The sequence below is a fragment of the Pagrus major genome, chromosome 11, assembly GCF_040436345.1.
Source record: "Pagrus major chromosome 11, Pma_NU_1.0".
NCBI classification, from domain to species: Eukaryota; Metazoa; Chordata; class Actinopteri; order Spariformes; family Sparidae; genus Pagrus; species Pagrus major.
This window is the reverse complement of record NC_133225.1, coordinates 17,475,800-17,496,707: the sequence shown is the minus strand read 5'-3', so window position 1 is coordinate 17,496,707 and position 20,908 is coordinate 17,475,800. Positions and strand designations below refer to the sequence as shown.

At 40.2% G+C, this 20,908-nt stretch overlaps 1 protein-coding gene across 1 annotated transcript in view; it reads right to left on the bottom strand.

The window, feature by feature from the left end:
- pex5la (peroxisomal biogenesis factor 5-like a) overlaps window positions 1-20,908 on the bottom strand; it is a 54,719-nt gene that overhangs the window by 21,167 nt on the left and 12,644 nt on the right. Inside the window, exons 3-8 of the mRNA XM_073476449.1 lie at window positions 18,379-18,490; window positions 12,201-12,410; window positions 11,051-11,168; window positions 9,140-9,233; window positions 8,820-8,849; window positions 5,409-5,504 (exon numbers count right to left, since the gene is read on the bottom strand). Of these exons, the coding sequence (XP_073332550.1) occupies window positions 5,409-5,504; window positions 8,820-8,849; window positions 9,140-9,233; window positions 11,051-11,168; window positions 12,201-12,410; window positions 18,379-18,490 (660 nt within the window). The remainder of the gene's footprint in view (window positions 1-5,408; window positions 5,505-8,819; window positions 8,850-9,139; window positions 9,234-11,050; window positions 11,169-12,200; window positions 12,411-18,378; window positions 18,491-20,908) is intronic.

Sequence of the window (20,908 nt, the reverse complement as noted above, 5' to 3'; positions counted from 1 at the left end):
AGTTTGGCAGACAATGTGATTACCCCTATGTGTATGTCTGTGATAAGAATACTCTTGAGAGCAGCTCTTGTGCGGCTTAGAGCCACAAAAATTGCAATCAACTGTGAATTCATGACACATGAACAGTGTTCTGGTGTGTGCTGTTGCTTGGTAATTGTGGGCTGCATTAAGGATACTCTCATATTTACAGTTTGGTTTGTTTGTGTTGTACTAAGGACACAACCTTGTTCTTTGGACAGTTTTTGTGACAGAGGCGGGAAATCAAATTCCAAGAAATGCTGCACAGAAGTACTGCTTCTTACATGCACATTTATTTTTTTCTGGAAAAACAAAAATCTTCAGAAGAAATAACTGATTAGGAGCATTATTAGTTGGGACTGCAACTCAACCTTATTTTTCATGCACAAAAAGGATGAATATGAGTCTCTTACAGGGACACAATTGAGCACAATACAACTCTGTTTTAACTCCTTTTCACTTTCTGATAGATCAGGGAAAATCCCTGCTCTCCAGTGGTAAATGTGTTACCATGGTTACCAAATCTTTGGCATAAGAGATTTTAATCTCAAAAATCAAAATCTAAAATCTATTATCCACTGTTCTAACATCCTGTGGTTAGTCTCTTCGGCTCTCACAACACAAACATCAGAGTCTTTTTATACCTGTGTTGTTTTGTCTGGTTGAATTGGGCTTGCTCGTTTTCCCCCTTTGTGGAATTGATTTTGGTAGATCTGAACACAGCAGTTTTTACCGGTCTTGTCACGAACAACTTCTGAAGCAGTTTGTGGTGGGAACGTGAGCCAACCCTGAGCTGACCCCACTACAAGGCATACTCGACAGGTTGACCTAAATGGCTGCAGTATAGCTGTTAAGTGAAGAGCTGAAAACAGACTGCACACCTCCAACTCCTCAGTGAGGTAACCAACTTCTTTCCCCTCATTAACGTTATCAGGCTCCCCGTTGGCACTGGGTTTGAATTCCGAGTTCCGAAAAATTGCCAAATAGACACTTTTTGCTTTGATCCTCCACCATCATCTTATAGGTCAACTCTATACTTTCATCACCTGATAAGACAAATGTGGCTCCTGCTACTCTGTGCTGCATCTTTGCTGCTGCTGGTACGGAGCAGACACTTTCAATTGTTGATAAAAAAAAGCTGGAACATCACGTAACACCGGTAACAAAACTACCGTGGCAAGATTTGTTGCTGGCAGATAGTCTGAGGATGAAATAAGGTCTGACCTGGAGGAGTATGAAGTATGCTGCCTTCTTGATATTTGGGAAGTCAGGACCTTCGTCAAGACCTTCCATTGTCATTCAACTTGACTTTATTGTTTTACTTTATTTCTGTGCTGTATTCACTGCTGACCGAATTGTTTTTTTGGTTTTGGTAATAAAGTCAAATTTTAATATACACTTGCACTATATACTTATGCACCTCATGCTAGAAACTTATCAGCTTGAAAAGTTTGGAGTCTTGTGGTCTGCTTGAGGGCACACTGATGGAAGCTGTTAGTGGAGGTGAAAGCACTACTCATTTACTTTCCCCAGCCGCTTGTTCCCAGCAGGTCTGGGGATTAAAACCACTGACCTTTTGATCAGAAGCCCGCATCTCTAACTTCTAGGGAACTGCACTGCCTTTGCAATCTCTCACTAAACCCAAGCTGCCTCAGACCAAAATTCTGCAAGATAAAAGTGAACCTGTCCTGCTGATGTTTTAATCAAACAAGCTGCCACACAGTCACCTTCATCACGTCTTTATCAGCCCTGAGGGAACGCTTTCTCATGCCTCACCACAAAAACACCCAGAAGTCACAGTTTGCCTTGCAGCTGTTCCAGTGGTTCTCTATTTAATAAAGATATTGTCATCAGTGTGTATCCTCCTGTGCTTTACATACTCAGAAAACATCTCTTTATCAGCTTCTTTGTAAATGAATTCAAAGCTGAGTTCCCTATCTTGGCCCGCTGACATTTAATTCTCCCTTTTTTTATGTGAACAGGAATAAAACCTACACTTTCTCATCAGTGCCAGCTTTGTGAAATGGATAATATTTGGGAGCCTAATTCCTTGTCTACTCCCTCTGCGGGTCCTAATTTTCATACATTTGGCTGCTTCACCTAATTGAATGAATTGGCAGAAAGGCAGTGTGCTGATTTAATGTTCTCTCCGCCGTCTGAGCCGTCCCTGCCTCCGTGTCTTTATAAGTATGAAATAGCATGCATATGCACAGCTACTTAAATGGAAATTATCTGATTGTGGGCTTTGACATTGGCAGCTGAAGCCAAAATGGCTGACCACTTGCATGAGAGCTCCTCTGGAGTGGAGGCCAGCACTTGGGCTGCTCGATCGAAGTTGCAGGATACTGTTACCAATCGATGCTCCATACTCAGACGCTTTTCCAGGAGCATCTGAAAATCTTATCACTTACCTGCCCTCTGGCTGACGCACAAACTCAAACTGTGCAATTATTTGAGGAGGATGCAACTCATGGCTTATACAAGATGTGACGTCATCGCTAACTTTGGGAAAGGATCCCCAAGTGGGCGGTCCACTCCTCCACAGCTGCTGCTCTCACTTTCTCAACGTCTTCCCGTCACTGCTCTATTATTTATTGACCATTACACACAGCTCAGTGTGCAACAGTCTTCTGTAGCCCTCAGTAAACTGGAGTAGCATAACACTGCAGAGTTCATGCCCATTTTCTGGGAAGGGTAACATCAACTGAGTGGTAGAATGGTTTTGCAGGTTGTACAAAAGCTTTTTTAGTCACTCAGGTAGTTTTTATTGGGCCAATGTGATGTAACCTTTGCAAAAATATCTTCAGCTAAAGGAAAACCTAAAAAAGTATCCAAACCTATTGTACAATTAAAAAAAAAGGTTGTTGTCTTCATTGTGAACAACCACAATTGCAGATGAAAATCTCTCAGATGTGACTTCGGCAGAAATGTTCACAGATGATGTAGTATTATAAAGTTTTATTCACATTAAGTTTAATCAAGTTCACTGACTTCCTTCTTCACTCTCCATAAAGTTGACTAAAAGTAAAGATTTTTCTGGGTTTAAACATTGTTTTTTAAAGTTTTTCATGAAGAGGTAAAAGTGGTGAGAGCATATTTAGAAAAAAAAGCTTTTTCTTTCTCAAAGATAGATTTTCCATGTTGTCTTTGTAGCAGACCCTATCACCTCCCTTATCGCACGACAACATCAAGCATATTTCTCACATTCAGTGTTTCAGTCCGATACAGAATCAAGTCATATCTAATTACTGTAATACTAACCCTATTTACCTTCCTGTTGTGTGTATGAACTTGGACTAATAAACTGTCCACTAGCACCACAGGGGCAAATGCATAGCAGGAGTCAAGGAAGTGACCATTTGACATATGGATAAAAGGGCTCCAGGAGTCAAATGGCAATCAGCCCCATAGGGCTTCAGGTATATATAGTCTAATGGCTGGAACAATTGTGAAGCTACGTGGGTAATGATGTTGGAAAAGTAATAGTGGAAAAAGGTCTCCTGGCTTGAAGTTAAAATAAGTCTCATTTTATTGCATCTCTTTCTTTTCTACAAGCACTCAAGGGATTTGTCCACCATTTCTTATAAAGTTAAGGACTCATGGCAGAGGTCTTTTTTGTTTCTTTTGAGGAAAAGAAAAAATACTTTACAAAATGAAATGACAAAAAAATACATGCCTTATCTTTCTTACTATAAAAGTTTTATGATCAACATAGGGTGGTTAAAGGTCCAGGCAGCCCCATTTTGGACAGAAGAGTTTAGGGAAGCGGCTGTAACCAGCTCTTTATTGGTGATAGGGACATTACCAAATGTGCCAAATTAACCAGTAAGTTCTCTCATTCTTGAAGCTTTTTCCTCTGTGAATCAGAAACACGCTATTAGAAAACCTCTCGCAAGAGACATTAATGTCAACTTTCTGTGGCTTATTTCCAAATTTGTTTACGTGTTCAGCCAGAATGTGCTCCTTACTGCCCCTTGTGGCCGATGAGGAAAATAACAGCAGCTCTCAGCAACTGAGACAAGGTCATGAGCACTTTTCAGCTCAGTGCACTAGAAAGAAGAAAAGAGATAGTACGCTCAGGCTGGATAATGATGAGATTCATGCTCTATTTAAAGAGTTTTCAGACCTTGTGTTTTGAGTTTAATAGAGAAAAGGTTTCATAGAAGACGACTCAAGGGTTAGGTTAACAAATCGTAGGTGTGGTTAACTTAAGGAGCAGTGCACAGCTGCTTCCTTAAGAAAATAGGGCTTAGGCCAGAGGGTACATCTCATGTCTCTTAAATAGACCCTTTTCATGACAGACATTTTGACAGGAAAAGCACAGGTGACATTTCTAACACTAGTGAAGGCTGCATTCCATTTAGGTGAGCTAGCTCCAGGGCTCTGGTATTGTGCATGCTCACTCACTGACATGGCTTACTGGCACACTTAACAAAATGATTGATATTATTGGTCACACGTGTGCTTTTCCTGCTCTGACAAGTCAAATTGTCTGCCATGAAAAGGGTCTATTGCATTTATGTTTCCCTCACTTGCTTCTTTTCCATGGAGAGATGCAAGGACACCATGCATGTTTGAAGAGTAACGACACATCCTTTCCCCTGAAGCATTTTGTGAAGTTTAACACCATCTTGTTAAAATGTTAAGATTTAGGTTGGCTTATTTATACGTCATGGTGTTCAGACAGGCTGCTCTTGTGTATCCTCGCGCATGGCTCCTCAGAGATCCCACCTCACACCTCATTCCTTGCATCAGCAATAAGAGCCTATAGGGACGAGGAAGCTGATCAACGACTCATATTCAAGTGAGGATCAAGAAGAGATTTTGGATGTACCCATAGTAATCTAAAGAACAGGGGTCACCAACCTTTTTCAGACGGAGAGCTACTTCAAGGAGAGAGAGTAACGTGGAGGGCTACCTGCCCTGATCGACTGTGGATGGCATTGTTCTCTCAGACGGATAAAAAAAATTAAAGTATAAAGTGCTAAAATGGGTTGCCAAACATACTTGGCCCCACCCAAGTAAAGTATATATGTTAGAAACACTGCTATTCATTTAATATGTTACATGTGTTTCAAGACAGTCTAGGTTTAAGGTGCCCTTTGAGCAACTCATATAATCACTGTGGGCGACCAAGCGCCCGTGATCACCGTGTTCGCGACCCCTGCTGCTGAAGAACACTTGCTGACTGGGTATTCAGTATTCTGCGAAAAAAAGTTAAAAAACAAGACAAAGTAGACAAGGCCAGAACTGAAGAGACAAAATTCTGTTGTTTAATAATGAAAAACAAACTTGGTCTTCCCTGTTAAATCTCATTAAAAGTCAGCGGTGGAGATGCTTTCAGCTGACAGGTGACAGATGTGAGGTGTACTAAGCAGCACTCTGCTTACCTCAACAGCAGCCTTGGCTCGCTCAAACTCCTCCTCAAGGGACTGATGTCTGGACAGGAGGGCGCTGCCCCACCGCTGCTCCTTGCTTAGGCGAGCCTGTCACACACACACACACATACACACAGACATTTTATAACATATACATATATGCACAAACAGAAATCCATTAAACATACGCACACTCACATTTACACAACACATTGCAAACGCACACACACATCCACATAGTACCCCACGTGACAACCACACACACACACACACACACACACACACACACACACACACACACACACACACACACACACACACACACACACACACACACACACACACACACACACAATCAGCCAGAGGGAGAGACAGGCAGGGAGAGTGTGCAGGGTCAGCCGTCTCTGCTTTCTCAGGGACGAGTAAATATCCCTGCCTCGACAAAGCCTCTCACATGCTTAGGAAGGCCAGCAGAATCACTACTGTCAGCATCTCGCCCCACCCCTCATCTGAATGCCATGCTTCTCATCGAGCCTCTCTCAGTTTCACCTCCTTTCTCTCCTGTGCACCTGTACATGCAAAATCCCTATCTGAAATATGCTGAGAGCCTCTCAGTTACAAACTTGCATACTGTACAAAGCCTTGTCCTGGTGTACAAAACCCCCCCCGAACAATTACATGTGGCCTTGCATCATGACAGTGTGGCGTGGTTTACATGATTCCTCGTTAGACCTACACATTTAACTGCGCGGGGTTGATGTTTTTGAGATACCCTTTCATGCACAGATTTGATATGGCACAAGATTTACTGTAAATAGCATTGACTGTATGTTTCCCAGGGCTAAAAGAAATCCATTACAGACACAGAGAAATGTGTGTGGAGTCAGTGACTTCACCCCAGAAAGGGTTGTTTAGCAGTCAAGCCAGCCATTACCTGTATAAATCCCCATCTCTACAGACTGCCATTATGCAGGATTAATTGAGGTTATTTAATCTTAGTATTAACTGAAATTGCCTCATCCATTTATCGTAGATAACCATATTTTTTATTTACAAGAACTAAATGCATGCAGTGTTAAAACAAAATTGCACCATATTTACAAAAGTCTTTATGTGTTGAGAAACTGCCGTAGTAGGCTTGTTAAAGGAAAAATCCACCCAAAAGCACTCTAAGACTATTTACAAAACAGGTGTCAACCATTTTGTTTTGTTCTGGCTGCTTTTTTAAAAATCCCCCCTGAAGTGATTTCCAGTCCAGATATGGTATAAGAAAGACAATCAGCGGTTGATAAACAAAGAGGGCTTCTTTCCAGACTCATAGTTTTTAAACTTAAGTACAAGAGGAAAGTCTGAATCTAGAAGAGGCAGTGACACCAATTTTACTGCCAACACAAAACTCAATAGACCAGAATGCAAGGCAGTCTGATTTGTCTTGAATCAGGGGCGTTGGCTTGAGTTTGTCAAATGTGTTTAAACTTTATGTCCATATTTCCACCTTTGATTCACAGCACCAGGTGAAGGCGGGTACTCAGTTGAATTTGTGAAACAGCATCATGGGAAATGGAGGAAATCGTACCAGCAATAGATGAGGCACATTGAAACAAAGAAAGTGTATCGTATCGTATCATATTTTACACAGAGAACTATAGACATCTAACTAATGTTAGCTAAATTAACTGGTTGAAAATACTGTCTCTGGCTGACATGTTCATTTTCCTAGATGACTTGTTTTAAAACCGGAATCCTGTAAAAGTTTTGTGTTTGTTTTTTTTAAATATATGATGCTACATACATGATATCATCCTGAGGCTAAAGCTGCAGAAAAAAGCCGGAGGAAAAGTAAACATCCTCACCACTTGATGATCATGTAGAGAACCTTCAAAATGTATGTAGTTGGTAATGATGCGCTTTTTGGACTTGGTTGTAACAGTACTGCCGTAGTAGCAGTAAACTAAATAGCTAGGTATATGGGTGTCGCAATACCACAATATTTACAATAACTGTGATGTAAAACAATGAAAAAATTATATTGTGCCATTAATACACACAATAATAACATAATAATAAGATGTTATGTCTTGTGCATCTTTTATTTATGAGTTAATCTGCCTTTTCACTAGTCTATGAGTGTAATTATTTTTCCTGTATGTTCTGTTATAGACTCTCTCTTCACCTCTCTACACTTGTATTTTGAGGGTAATTTGACCATGAATTCATTTGGCCATGATAATCATGTAGTGAAAATCTGATGACAGCGCTAGTACATAGATACACTACCAAAACATTACACTTATATACAGCTCAGTAAACATTGCTTTAACATGTAGAGAAAATCCAAAGCTTGACAGGCCGGCTGTAGCTATTTACAATGTTAAGGTCGAGTGGGACAAACACTGTTTGGGCAGTAGCATTTGGTACACAAAAAAATTGCCATGTAGCGTTCAATTTCCACTAATTTCCATTTGTTGATGATGGATGAAATGTGACTAAATCAAATCAAATGACTTTTATTTATACAGCCCAAAATCACAATCACATTGTCTCAGTGGGCTTTTCTGTACAGTGAGCCACATCCTCTGTCCTTAGACCCTCGATTCAAGTGAGGAAATACTTGCCATATTGAGAAAGAAACCCTTTTAACAGGGGAGAAAAACCTCAGAAATCTACTGGACCTTTAGTTGAGATTATTTCATCGTACATATTGATCTCAAGGTCTAGAATAAAAATCTCGCTCAACTAATATGCAGTATTTAGTCAGTCCCATCTAAGGGTGGATTTTTCCTTAAGCCTTAATTATTTGGGCCTAGGGTTAGGGTTAATGTGTTCCAGTGAACATAAGTTTCATGCAACACGCCCCTCTTTGCATGCATTTTCTGTTTGTGTACAGTGGAACCTGCCAAGAAGGAAACTACTGTAAAACCACTCTGTACAGTATCTCTATCAGCTATTATGTAACTCCTGAGAAAAACAAATATAGTGTTTGTTTGCCAATAACTTCCCTCCATTTCAAACAGTTATCTTTAATCCCAAATCTATTATTCATCAGAGTGTTGAAAAGGTGATGTATGTTTAGCCAGCTTGGTGAGATCAGCATTAATGGGCTCAGAGTAAGGCGGCTGAATTATTCATAGGCTATTAATCTAATAATGGCGTCTGGAAACAAGACCCCTTATGCAGACCTACACAAAGACATCAACTCAGGAGGAAAGCGCTTGACATTTGGACCTCGTAGCACCACAAAGGAATAATCTCAAGGCCAACAGTATATCTGGATTTCCTCAAAGGTGCATTTTGGCTTCAATGCAATCTCCTCTTTTTGGGTCTTTTTAAGTCAAATTTACGAGATGGTGTGATGCTTTCATTTCCCGGTGCAAATGTAGAAGTCTTTCAATGTTATATGAAAGGATGCAGAGGGAGGCTTACATGTCTTCCACTAATATACTGCCTGTTGAGCTGAAATGGAAGAATTGTAGGTGTTAGGACAAAATGACGGTTTAACAATTACAAAACAGGGTGTCTGATTAGAAACAAAATTTAACATTAAGGCGACATTATCATGCATTTACATGCAGTTGCTAGATAAACAGGTTACATTCACAAATTCATGAAATTCTTATGAAGGCATTTAACCATCCGAAGAGATGTGTGAAGCAGTCTCACTTCAAAAGAATGTTGATTTCAAGTACAGACAGTGCATACAATAATGATGATTACTGCCTGCTCCTGTCACGCTGAGCACTTACTTGAGATGCTAGGGCAGACTCTGGCTCGACTTTGGTATTTACTTCCAAGGAGTTCTTATTCGATGGCTCTAATTGGGTTTTACAGTCTATGGACCTAAAGTAGAAGAGAGACAGGTGGTGTACATAATACAGACTTGACTTGATATGAACAAAACATTTCTGTTACTTTTCATAATCCAGGAGGTACAGTATCTTGAGTATATACACATGAGATTTCTCCACTACTCCTGCAAAACAGATTTCAAGGGCACTTAAACTTTTGGGGCTATTTCTGACTCAAAATCCATCGGCCTCCACGAGAACACAAACAACCAGATTGCCTATACAACTGGCCACTATGTATAGGCAAGTGTAAACCCAACGTGATAATGATCCTGATTGGCTCTGCCTGAGAACCCAAGGACATGCCCTAAAGCATACCCTGCTTTATTGCCGATTGTCTTAAATGGACCAATAATTCATAAAATGAACATCATGCTGTGTTGAAAAAGACTTGAAGCTAGCGATTGAAACCATAAACTCATTAGGAAACAGTTTACCAAAGTAATAAATTGAGTTAGAAGTAGGGTCATTTTCTTATAAGCTTACATACAATCTGACTTATTTTTTTAAACCAGTTGAATCGCCCCTTGCTGGCTAGTAGGAAGAATGCAGGTTTAAGGCTCTTCCGCATTGGCTTCACTTTTCAGACCTGGAAGCTCCGCCCATTTTATACAGCCAATTGTTTTAGTCGTAATTGTTGGGAAAGAAAGTTTTTTTTGGCACATTAACTAACCGTCGAGGAGGTTACGTCCTTACCCATGTCCATCTATTAGTTGGTTGATTGTCAGCAGGATTACACAAAAACTACTGAACCGACTCTACAAAACTTGGATGGAGGATGTGTCTCGGCCCAGAACTATTAGGGCGAATCCGGGTATAGGGACGGATCCAGGATTTTTTTCTTCAACATGAGGGCGTTATTATACATTTTAATTAATTTGTCAGGGAATAATACATGGATCTGGATACATGTGAAAAATAATCTGGTGTATTTAGGTAGCTGGTATCTAGTGAGTTTAAATTATAGTTATAGTTTTGGGTGGTAAAATCTTGAGTGATACAGGCTCTCAAGTTTGATTTTGGATTAGGCTTGATTGAATTGATGGGGACTATTGGGTGGAGGTATGCGCTCAACTGAGTGCCATCCTAATTTAGTATGGTTAAGGATAACCAACACTAACATTTTTTTGGCCACTTGGGGGCAGCATAACAACCTGTTAACGGGATCTTTATATAATCAATAAACATAACATATTGGAAAACTGTTTTTAAGTTACACATCTGGCAGATATGGAGCAGCATTAGCATCATTTAGAGTTGTGTTTCTGGGCACCATGTTAGTCCAACATTCACTCTCCTCTAAACTCCACTTACTCATGAGGGAAATATGTGAATCTTAAGCTGCTAAATGCTGCACCATGTTCATCAGCGAGTCACTAACTTTGTCTGACTGTCCCCTGCATTAAAGCCTGATGTACTTCATGTTTATCAAACACCCAAACCTCTCTGGGCTCTATTTTACACTTGGCGCAAAGCGGCGCACAGCACAGCGCAGATGTAATTGCTAGTTTCAGACTGACGCAGTTTTCATTTTCACGCCCAGCGCCCACGTTGCGTAAATAGCAAATGAACTTGCGCCCACCTACGTGAAGAGCGCATTAGATGCACCTACACAGGTGGGTTCACACTGTTCATACACTCTGATTTATGATTTGAGAGGCTGCTTTCAGTTACTTTAAACATTTCCATGAATGCAGTAATGTACTGTTACAAATATCACATCACATCTAATCAGCAAATCCGAAAGCTGTAGCTATAAACTCTAAAACCGTTGCTATCCCATCAATGCCTGGTCAGGAAGATACCTACCACAGAAACTCATTGGAGGAATTTTTAGAAGAACGCCGTCTCTCCATCTTCCATTTTCTGTTGCCATTCCTTTCAGGGTTCAGCTCTTCCCATTTATCCAGTGGTGAACCAATAGTAACTGGGGACAATAATAAAATAATCAACAATAAAATAAATAAAAATATAACATCACGAAACAGACTCAATTAACAAAGGAACAACACCCTCACATTTAATCCAATGAATCACTCTAAATCTTTTAACTGTTCATTTGGACCAACGCTAAAAAAAACAAAAAACATTTAAATTTTGCACTGATTAACAATAACACTAATTTAAAAACTAAGTGGTTATGTTTTCCATGAGATGAAAAACGAACAGATTACATCCACTAATGGAGTCTCTCTGACAGGACAAACAGTGAGCTAAAAACAGACTGATAATTAGTGATGTGAGCGTCCTAACTGAGAAAAAAGACATAAAGTTTTGCTGGAAAACAACGATAGAGTCATCATCAATCTTACTACCATGAATAATTTACCACACTGTAGTTTGACTCACTCTGTATAATTAGTTCTCACTGAAGTCTTTAACCTTTTCAACTGGCAAATACGAAAGTAATTGGCCGTTCCCCTTTTAATGTCTTTTAAGATGATCCCTTTCATTAAAGTAAATTGGCTTGATCCTGCTTTGGCCTATCTTGAACATGTGTGAGGTCAGCTCCACTGGGGATGGTGGGAGTACGAGCTTTTGGTGTATGCAGGGGGTTGAGGGTTGATGGGAGTTTCACAGCTTTTCACAGCTGAGTGAGGTGGTTGATGGCAAGATAAAGAAGGGTGAGGTACTGTGTGAAATGATAGGATTTCATTTTTATATATTATACAAATATTCAATACCAGTTCTCTATTGTTGGTGGTACAGACACGTCATACTCAGCCCTGAAAGCAGGCTATCATCTCTAGTGTACGGGGTTTTAAGTGTATTTTTACTGTGTACTGTGTGTTGCTATTTCTTTGTCGCAGGACTGTCAGTGCCTACCAAATAACTGATGGTTGGTCTGCATCATTGTCCCTACAAAGAACAACCGTTTCCCCATAAATTGCATGTTAGGAATGCTGCGTCTGTACTTGTGGCTCTTATGAAACATCCAAAGTTTACAATCGGTCCCTACCTGAGTCGAGTGACATCCTCTCTGGGGTTCTCATGCTTGGTCCTGTGTGTTCAACTTCCACCTGGATCAGCTCTGTCTCATCCGTCTTCTTCCTGTGATGGTTGTTCTTCTGGCTGTTGCCTCGGGACGACAGGGGACTCTTCCTGTCTTTGCTGTTCCTCCTGTCGCCAGGTTCACTGAGATCCAGCAGGTCCAGTGTTGAAGACAGAACTGCGAGGGACGTGACACAAGTTTAGCCTTTAAGTTTTTACACAGAGTCATTGCATACATGTGCAGTCGACAGGCTCACATCTTAGACATGAATGAGGGACATCAACGCCAAATGTACTGCATCTTGAACCAGTAATATGACTTCTGTCTGTATTGCTGGTTCACAAAAATGCTTCAACCTCATCTGGGATTTTATAAATGTGAGGAAGTGTTGGGTTAGACACGTCCTGAAGCAGGAAAAGTACACATGAATTTGTGCAAATATACAGTATAGATACTTTCTTGAAGTTTCATCACCCAATGGGATGGATGCTGGATCACAAAAATACCTGCAGAGTTGAAAAGGAGAGAGATCCATAAACCAAAAGGCTCTCTCTCAAAGGAGAAGGTTTTTCCGCAGACCTCACCGTGAAGCTCTTCGTCTAAAAGTTTTATATTTCTTTAAATAAGAGCTTTTTGGGGCGCAGATCTCACTCCTTTTCAACAATAATGATGAAAACAGGTTATATCAGATGAAAAGTAATAAATTGGCCATCCAATTTTACTGTTTAAACATGTTATTTTCCTACACAATGCTGCAGCCAAATGCTTTAAATCTTCTACCGTTGCCATGGTTATCAATGTCCAAATCAGTATATGAATGCATTGAATCCTTTGAATGTATGTGGGTAATTCTCACAAAAACTTAGAAGCTGCAAAAGTGTCATTAAGGACAGCAATCCAGATCATTGTGTTCAGGTATACATTGATCATTTTATGCTAGAAGAAAACACTATTTCAATCTCTTCTTTGCTGTTCTTTTGTTGCCTTACAGCTCTTTGAAATGTAGTTTGATTTAATATCAGCTCAACTTGCGAACAATGGTCATTTGAGTGATTTATTCATACTTCACTCTCAATAGTTCAGCTTTCTCATTGCAGTTATGTCAAGGTTGTTCATGCTATTAAGTGGTATAATTTTGAAAACCTTCCTTTCTCTTTTTGTGATAAGACAGAATGAAAGGTTTCAGTTATTGTTCGGCACCAAGCTTTGATTTTGATCTACACATTTTCCGACATGGCGAGTAGAGCTGTCAAAGGTACTTAAGCTGTCACAGTGTTGCCTCCTGGGTGGACATCTAAAAAATTTGCTGCTGCTCTTTTCAGAGGATCTAAATATACGACAGGCCACTGCACAGTTTGATAAGGATAAGGCATGCAGCCCCTTGAGGAGCTCCAGTTTGGTCAATTAAGTAATTCAATCTCAGGTTGGTAGAGCGGCAAAGAAGGACAGAGCCTTCTGTCAAGGGTCTCAACTTTTGTCTGTGCTGACGTCTAGCTTCATGACTACAGACTCTCTGACAGTGTTAAAATTCTGTGCTGATGGCTGCTCAGAAGAGGATGTTTTGGTTTGAGTATTGTGAATTATTTTCGAAGCCTTTTGTATCTACTGAATGTCTTTCATTGTAAATCAAACCCACACTTGACCCAAATAGTTTCTTCCCACTGCTGATATATTTTCTCTATTTACAGCCACTTTAGTCTCTCGTCTTGTTTATTGAATTTTTTCTGTGTCAGTAATTTGATTTGTTGTGGTTTGAATCAAATCAACATTATGTCTTGCTGCTGGCTGTTGTTGCCAGTTGTGTTGCTGATGAAAATGAATAAATAAAGCAAAATCATACTCACTGCACTGAAATGCATTCAAAGGATCCTAATTCTGGCTGACGTTTTTCCTCTTTAGATAATAGTAATTGCCATTTTCGCTACTGGTTGTCATGCATTTCTTGCTTCCAAGGTGAACATTATCATATCTCCTAAATCCTTGTAGGGTCACATTACATTGTCAGTATGCACATATTATATAGGAAGCACATCTGGCTTTGGAGTTGAGTTGTTATCCATGTTATCACCCAATAATTTGTAACTTCATAATGATCTTTTTCATTGCTGCAAGATTTTTATAAACATATGTTTGAAAAAAACTTGGACCAGACACATGGTAAGATTAGAGATCCTTAGCTCCAGTAAAAAAAAAAGAAGCACTGGTTATTTGAGGTACCTCCAAAGTTTTCTCATTCATTTCCAAGGAGCCTCGCTGTCTTTTGCGAAAATGCAAACTCAAAACTACAGACACATGACTGCATAATTGGCGTGCTGCTGTTTCATGACAACCAACTGAGAGCATTTTTTGACTGAAATCTCTGCGTAATTAGAGAGTGTGCTTGTCTTCCATGCCTTGTGCTCTTTAGATGACAAGTACAATTACAAATCAAGGGAGACACACTCGTGGGGAAGGTTGCCTGAAGAGTTTTCAGCATCAAAAATAAACGCAAGCTGTTCATGAAAAGGCAATGATGTCAAAAATGTTTTGGCACCCTCGAGTCTACTTGAAATGATGAGACGGGAAGACAATTGCACAGACAAGTAAGTTTCCTCATCAACTGGATATTTTAACTGGATGCTTGTAGACTTTGTAGTTATCTAATGGGTCATGATTTGCTCTGTGGTGGCCAGTGGACTGGTGGTGCGCAAATCAATGTAGCCTTTGAGAATTTTACCGGAGTCTTCAGCTTTTCAGCTTGACAGCATAATAGGTTAAGTCATCCTTAATGATCCTTGCAGGGAAATTTGTTCTCTGCATTTAACTCTATACTAAGTATTAGAAGCAGCTGCGCCCAGGGACCAACTCCAGTCAAGGGCACTGACAGGAGAAATAACGTAACATACACTGTTGGATGCATTTAGCTTTCATTTCGGCAGGCATTCGCCATGGCATCGTTCTGATAAGCTTATGCAATGTCACAACATTTAGTTCCGTCCGATGAATCTTGACATTGTTATCTTGGAATATGTCCGTGCCATCATGGAAACCTAGACCTGACCTGATCATAAAACTGCCCCCACAGGCTTGTACGGTAGGCACTAGGCCCGATGGGTGCATCACTTCATCCGCCTCTCCTCTTGCTCTGATGCGCCCATCACTCTGGAACAAGGTAAATCTGGACTCATCAGACCACATGACCTTTTTCCATCGCTCCTGAGTCCAATCTTTATGCTCCCTAGCAAACTAAAGCCTTTTTTTTTTTTGATTAGCCTCACTGATAAGTGGTTTTCTTACAGCTACACAGCTGTTTAGTCCCAATCCCTTGAGTTCTCTTTGCATTGTGCAGGTAGAAATGCTCTTACTTTCACAGCAAGCAATTGAATTTTTTTATGATTTGATTTCACTAAATTCTTAAATGATCTTGCAATACTGGTATGGGAACACAGGCAAACTCAAAAGGCCCTGCCCCAGCCGGGAATCGAACCCCTACTTGCTGTGAGGCAACACAGTGCTAACCACCGAGCCAAACTAGTGTGAGAGAGGAGTGACCTAGACTACTAATACAACCTGTATGACAAAGGTCTGGTAAGTGTGTCGCTGTAACGCTGCAATGGTTATTTTGGGAATGGTGACATAAGTTGTTTTGACAAATGGATGTTGGATGATGGAGTTGTTTTGCCATTTTTAATGTAACCCTTACTCCAACAAAATGAGGAAATGCTAACATTTGCTGTTTGTGATAGAGCAGACAAACACACTGTTAAACAACATTTAGATTTACAGTTTAACATTTAGCAAATGTGAAAGTGTGAGGAGAGAAGAGATTGATCTTAAATGATTGAAATCTCAAGCAATCATTTGAGAAGAGTTCAAAAAGAGTTCAGAGGTGCACTCTTGTGTCTTTAGAGATTTCCTGGGACTACTGATCTAGCATGTTAGAGCAAGTGCTGACTAAAGAAAAAAAAGATGGTTTGTGCGAGTATTGTAGAGAGGGGATTTTATCCAGCAAGGAGGTGGTGATGAGAGGCTCCTCTTGAATAAATGAGTTTCAGCCTCCATCTGGAAATTAGTGGTGATGGATCGTGGTGTAGTGTGAAGGACACTGTGCTGAACAGGGGCAACCAGCTGATAAGGTTATTTTACAGCTGCAGACTTTTTCTCATCTTCTTACTTAAATTCAAAATTTAAACAGACAGTTGTTTGACTGGTGTGTTTCCAAACCCCAGTACCCATGTAAGCATTTTATAATTTATGAGAAGAGTTTTTAAAATTACATCAACGGGCAAAAAATAGTCATCAACCTCAAAATCAGCCCAGAAGTGGAAGCTGCATGCAAGAGAGAGCACAACATGATGTAGGTCTCATGTGGATTAGCATATTTGAGCTGGTAATTATCATTAATCATTGATTTCCTTTGCCTGCTAATTCCTGCTCAGGTTTATTCAGTGCTGGAATGTTTGCCAGTCCATCACAGTGTGAAAACAGATTGACAGACAATCACACCTAATATCCATTTCACCTGCATGTCTTTACACTGTGGGAGGAAATGAGAGCAGCTGGAGGAAACCCAAGTGAACATGTGGAGAACATGAAAAAAACACTTTCCTCAACACCAGTTGGCACTGATGATTTCATGTGTACAATCCAAACCCTTTTAATGGCACCTTTATAAAATTGCACATTGACTAAATTCTAGACACAATCTGACCATTTTGGGAATCGTATTGGGCCTACGTCACTGTCAGTGGGAGCAGCAGGAGGCACTGGGGAGACAGAAGGAGAGTTTCCCACAACAGTCCCCCATACTTTGCCCAGCTGAATCACAACTGTCACTGGCCAGTTTGGAGATCACACGTGTCAGCTGTGCAATCTGGTTCTGAAAATCATCATTTAAAAGATGGTGCAGCTCAGTGATTAAGGTCCCATCCATGTGGAAACCAAGATGGCCCTCGGCATCTGTTAAAGTCAGAACATTTAACTTCTCGACACCTACTTTGACCAGTTGATTTTCAGTTTATTTATTTGCAGAATAAAAGAATTATAACAAATATATACTGTTTAAGACACAAATGTATAAAGGGAGACACTTGAACATAAAATCCACATGCGCTCTACTGATGTCAAGATGTTGGGTTTCTCTTCCTGTTCAGATCGATTGAACTATTCTCCATGTAAAAAGTGATTTGAGAGTTTTCGCCGATGCTTTGACTATTATTGAGCTGTGATGACCCCTGACTCCAATTTCACATTTGACCTGGAAAGCTGCAGGTTTTAGTGCAGTCACTGGGATCTGACATAATTACTGTCCGTTATATGAAAACTTCACCCATCCCCGGATTTTCTACAACCTGCACCGTAAAAATGCAGATTAGAAATGCCAGATATTCCAAATCTAAATTCCACAAAATACAAACTTGTGTATCGGCAGATCTGAGTGGAGAAGACTGTAACGTCATAAAATGTATAGAATTATCCATTAAGTTTTCTATATTAATTCCCACTGTTGAAAGTTTAGTACTAATGTCACCCATTGCACAATGGTTTAATGGCTCCTTACTTGAAAATCAACACGACATTCCTCCTTATAATGCATGGGTATAATTTTCACTGGGGATGCTGGGGATATGTCCCCACCACTTTTTGAAATGTACAATTTTGTGTCCATCACTTTATTAAAGCGTTATTTGTAAAAAAAAAAAAAATACATTTTAAAAGTTCTGAAAAATTGTTTGCACCACTATCAAAGAATTTTTAAATTTGTTTAGTGTCAAAAACATTTAATAATAATAAATAGAGAGAGGGAGAGCATTTTTTCATTTCAAACTGAAGTTGCTACTCAAGAGCTTTGGTCTGCATGTAAAACCTCACATAACATGCTCTTTGTGTGATAGTAAAAGTGTGCAAGGTTCCACTGTGATTTATTAGACACGTGGGCACAGCCGTGTTGCTGTGGTTGATAAAAACATCTGTTGTGTCACACAAGTGCCTCAAGTGTTCAGAATCACAGGTGGTGTCAGAGAGCTTTCCTCTACATACAGCAGTTATTCTGCTGACATGGTCTTAATAATAAAGGGCATCTTAAACAGCAAGTTAAAAAAGACTTGAAATGTTACTGTACTTGTATGATCCTGCGTACATTTGCGTGTCAATAACTGTACTGTACCAGCTGTGTTGGAAGTCACTGGGCGGGAAAGCCCATCACACTTGGTCTCGCAGAGGAAGTCGTCGATGGAAGGGCTCAGAAGCGGGCGGCTCTCTTGTTGCTCACTCACCAGCTGTAAGGGCAAACAGACAAGACAGTTCAGGCTCTCACTGAGCAGCACAATGTCTGTAAGACTCCCTGGCATGTTAATACTAAGAGAAGATGAGCCCTATGAACCCAGAGTGCATATGCTAAAACATCCTTGCATCACAAAAGGGTTTCAACTTGCCTGTACCTCATAGATAGATTGTTAAAAATGCAATGAGATGGAGTGGGAGTATGAGGATGTGCAAGTTCACCAGGAACAAAGTTATTAAAGGGTCAAAAGAGAGTGAAGTTTGGCTAAGATTCATCATTTATTCACAGCATCTTGACACAGATACACTGAAGTGAGTCAGATGCAGCTTTTCTGACGGCAAAACACAGCTGATGTTTGGTCACTGGTTGCTGGAGAATCATCTTAATCACACAATCACACTGCTGTTTTTGTATGCACACACAAAAATCAGTCTAAGGTGGCAAATTGATGATTGTTTTTACACACACTGTGATTACCTCATTACAGTAAAACCTGTCTTTGCACAGAGCTAATTTGTAATGAGATGTCTCCCAAACCGACACCCATATCTTCAAGTATTTGAACTGACGGCACACTGAAAGGACAGGCTCTGTAGTGAGAGAGAATACAGATTTTCCTCTGTGTGTTTATGTGATTGAATTTTATTGTTGAGCCATCGGAAATCAATTTCAGTCGAAGCTTCAATCACATTGGGTGTTAAGACCCTGCTCACCCACATTGTGTTTTTACTTTCTGGCTCATTGGAGCTTTTCTTAGCTTGAGGTTGGGCGTAGCTCTGCTGAAATTGAGGTCACCGAAATAGATAAACCAAGAGAATGACGAGTGCGACTCTGCCACCGTAAGAGGCGGCCAAACCAGAATTCCTCACGGCAAAGTTTTTCATGTGATTTGGCAAAAAGCAACAAGGACAGGAAACAGCAAACACTTTATTGTCATTAACCTTGGGCTTACTACAGCCAAGCAGCATCCCTCATTAAATGTGTAATTTGTAGAGTATGGCCAGAATTTGAAGGTAGCTCCAAAAACATAGAGTAACCGACAACTGCTGCTCTTTGTTAGCTATCCTTGGCTGTAGCTAGTTAATTAGCTCATGGCTCAGTTAGGAGCCAGCGGCAATAGAGTGTGTCTGTTGATAACGTTAGCTCATCTTTTTTTTTTTTTTAAGTTAAGCTGAAATTCGAGCCATATCTTACAAATTGCTCCTTCAGTATAAACTAGAATATAAACAATCAATGTTTCCTGAATGAGACTTCAGTACCACCGTATCTTTCAAGCTGGCCGGACATTGGAGAGCAATTTTAATCTGATTGTGTTTGACAGGGTTTAATTCGTGACTGTAAGTGGATACTGGGAAGTGAAATCTGGTGTGACCGCACCTTCAGCAGAGGTCTGATCAGAAATGAAATTTACAGGAAAACAACTACTGTAGTCACCATTCCGACTAGCTGGGCTGAGAGAAACCCGATGGATGTGTCCCAGAACATAATTGCTCAACCATTATTGCCTATCTCACCTTCCAAACCATGAAAATGCTAATCACCTTGCCTGTGATGCACCAATTTGTGGGTCTGCCAGTGCAGCTGCAGAATAGGTTACATCCAAATTGCTACCCTGAAGCCTCGATACTCCAGGTGCAGCTGGCAGCAATTTGCCAACCAATGCTTCATGATTTGGAGGTGAAAGCCAGTTTTGCAAGCCACCACCACCACTGTTGTCAGCCTGTGCAGCGTGTCTATAATGCTGGCAACAGGGGAACATGACATTTGCTATTGTTGCTCTACAGGCCGTGCTTGCAAGCAGAATTTTAATGAAGGTGCTGAAAGTTTAATTGCCAGGCAAGAATGGACTGCATACAACCCTCCATATGCTTGATATGAAAGATGCTGAATAGATAAATAGCATGTACTGTATGTGCCCTTACAATTATACATGTATAGTACACCCATCTTCTATTATTACAGTGGCATTATAGTAGCTATTTAACAATGAGATGAGGGAGTATAAAAGTAGAAACCCTCTCTTTGCCACAAACTGGGATGCAGATTTGATGCAGAAATGACCATAAAACAAGTAAAGGAATATTTCACGTTTTAAATGCTATCTGGACTATGCATGAAAATAAGCTCAGCTGAGGTGTTTCTGTTATTTAGCATACCCTCATTGATAGAACTGGGCTGGACAAAATAATAGAAACAACCTTTCAAAAGCACAACAAAACACAGCAGCTAAAATAACCATAAAGTTCAATAAACACCTCTCTCAAACAGCTTTATTTTTCATGTTTCATTGCAGGACTGTGGTAATAGACTGCAATTACTTTAGAAAGGTGTACCTAATAAAATGGCCACTGGATATATATGTTACTTTAGTCAAGAAGAAGACATGTAGAACATGCTATGAGACATGGTTACT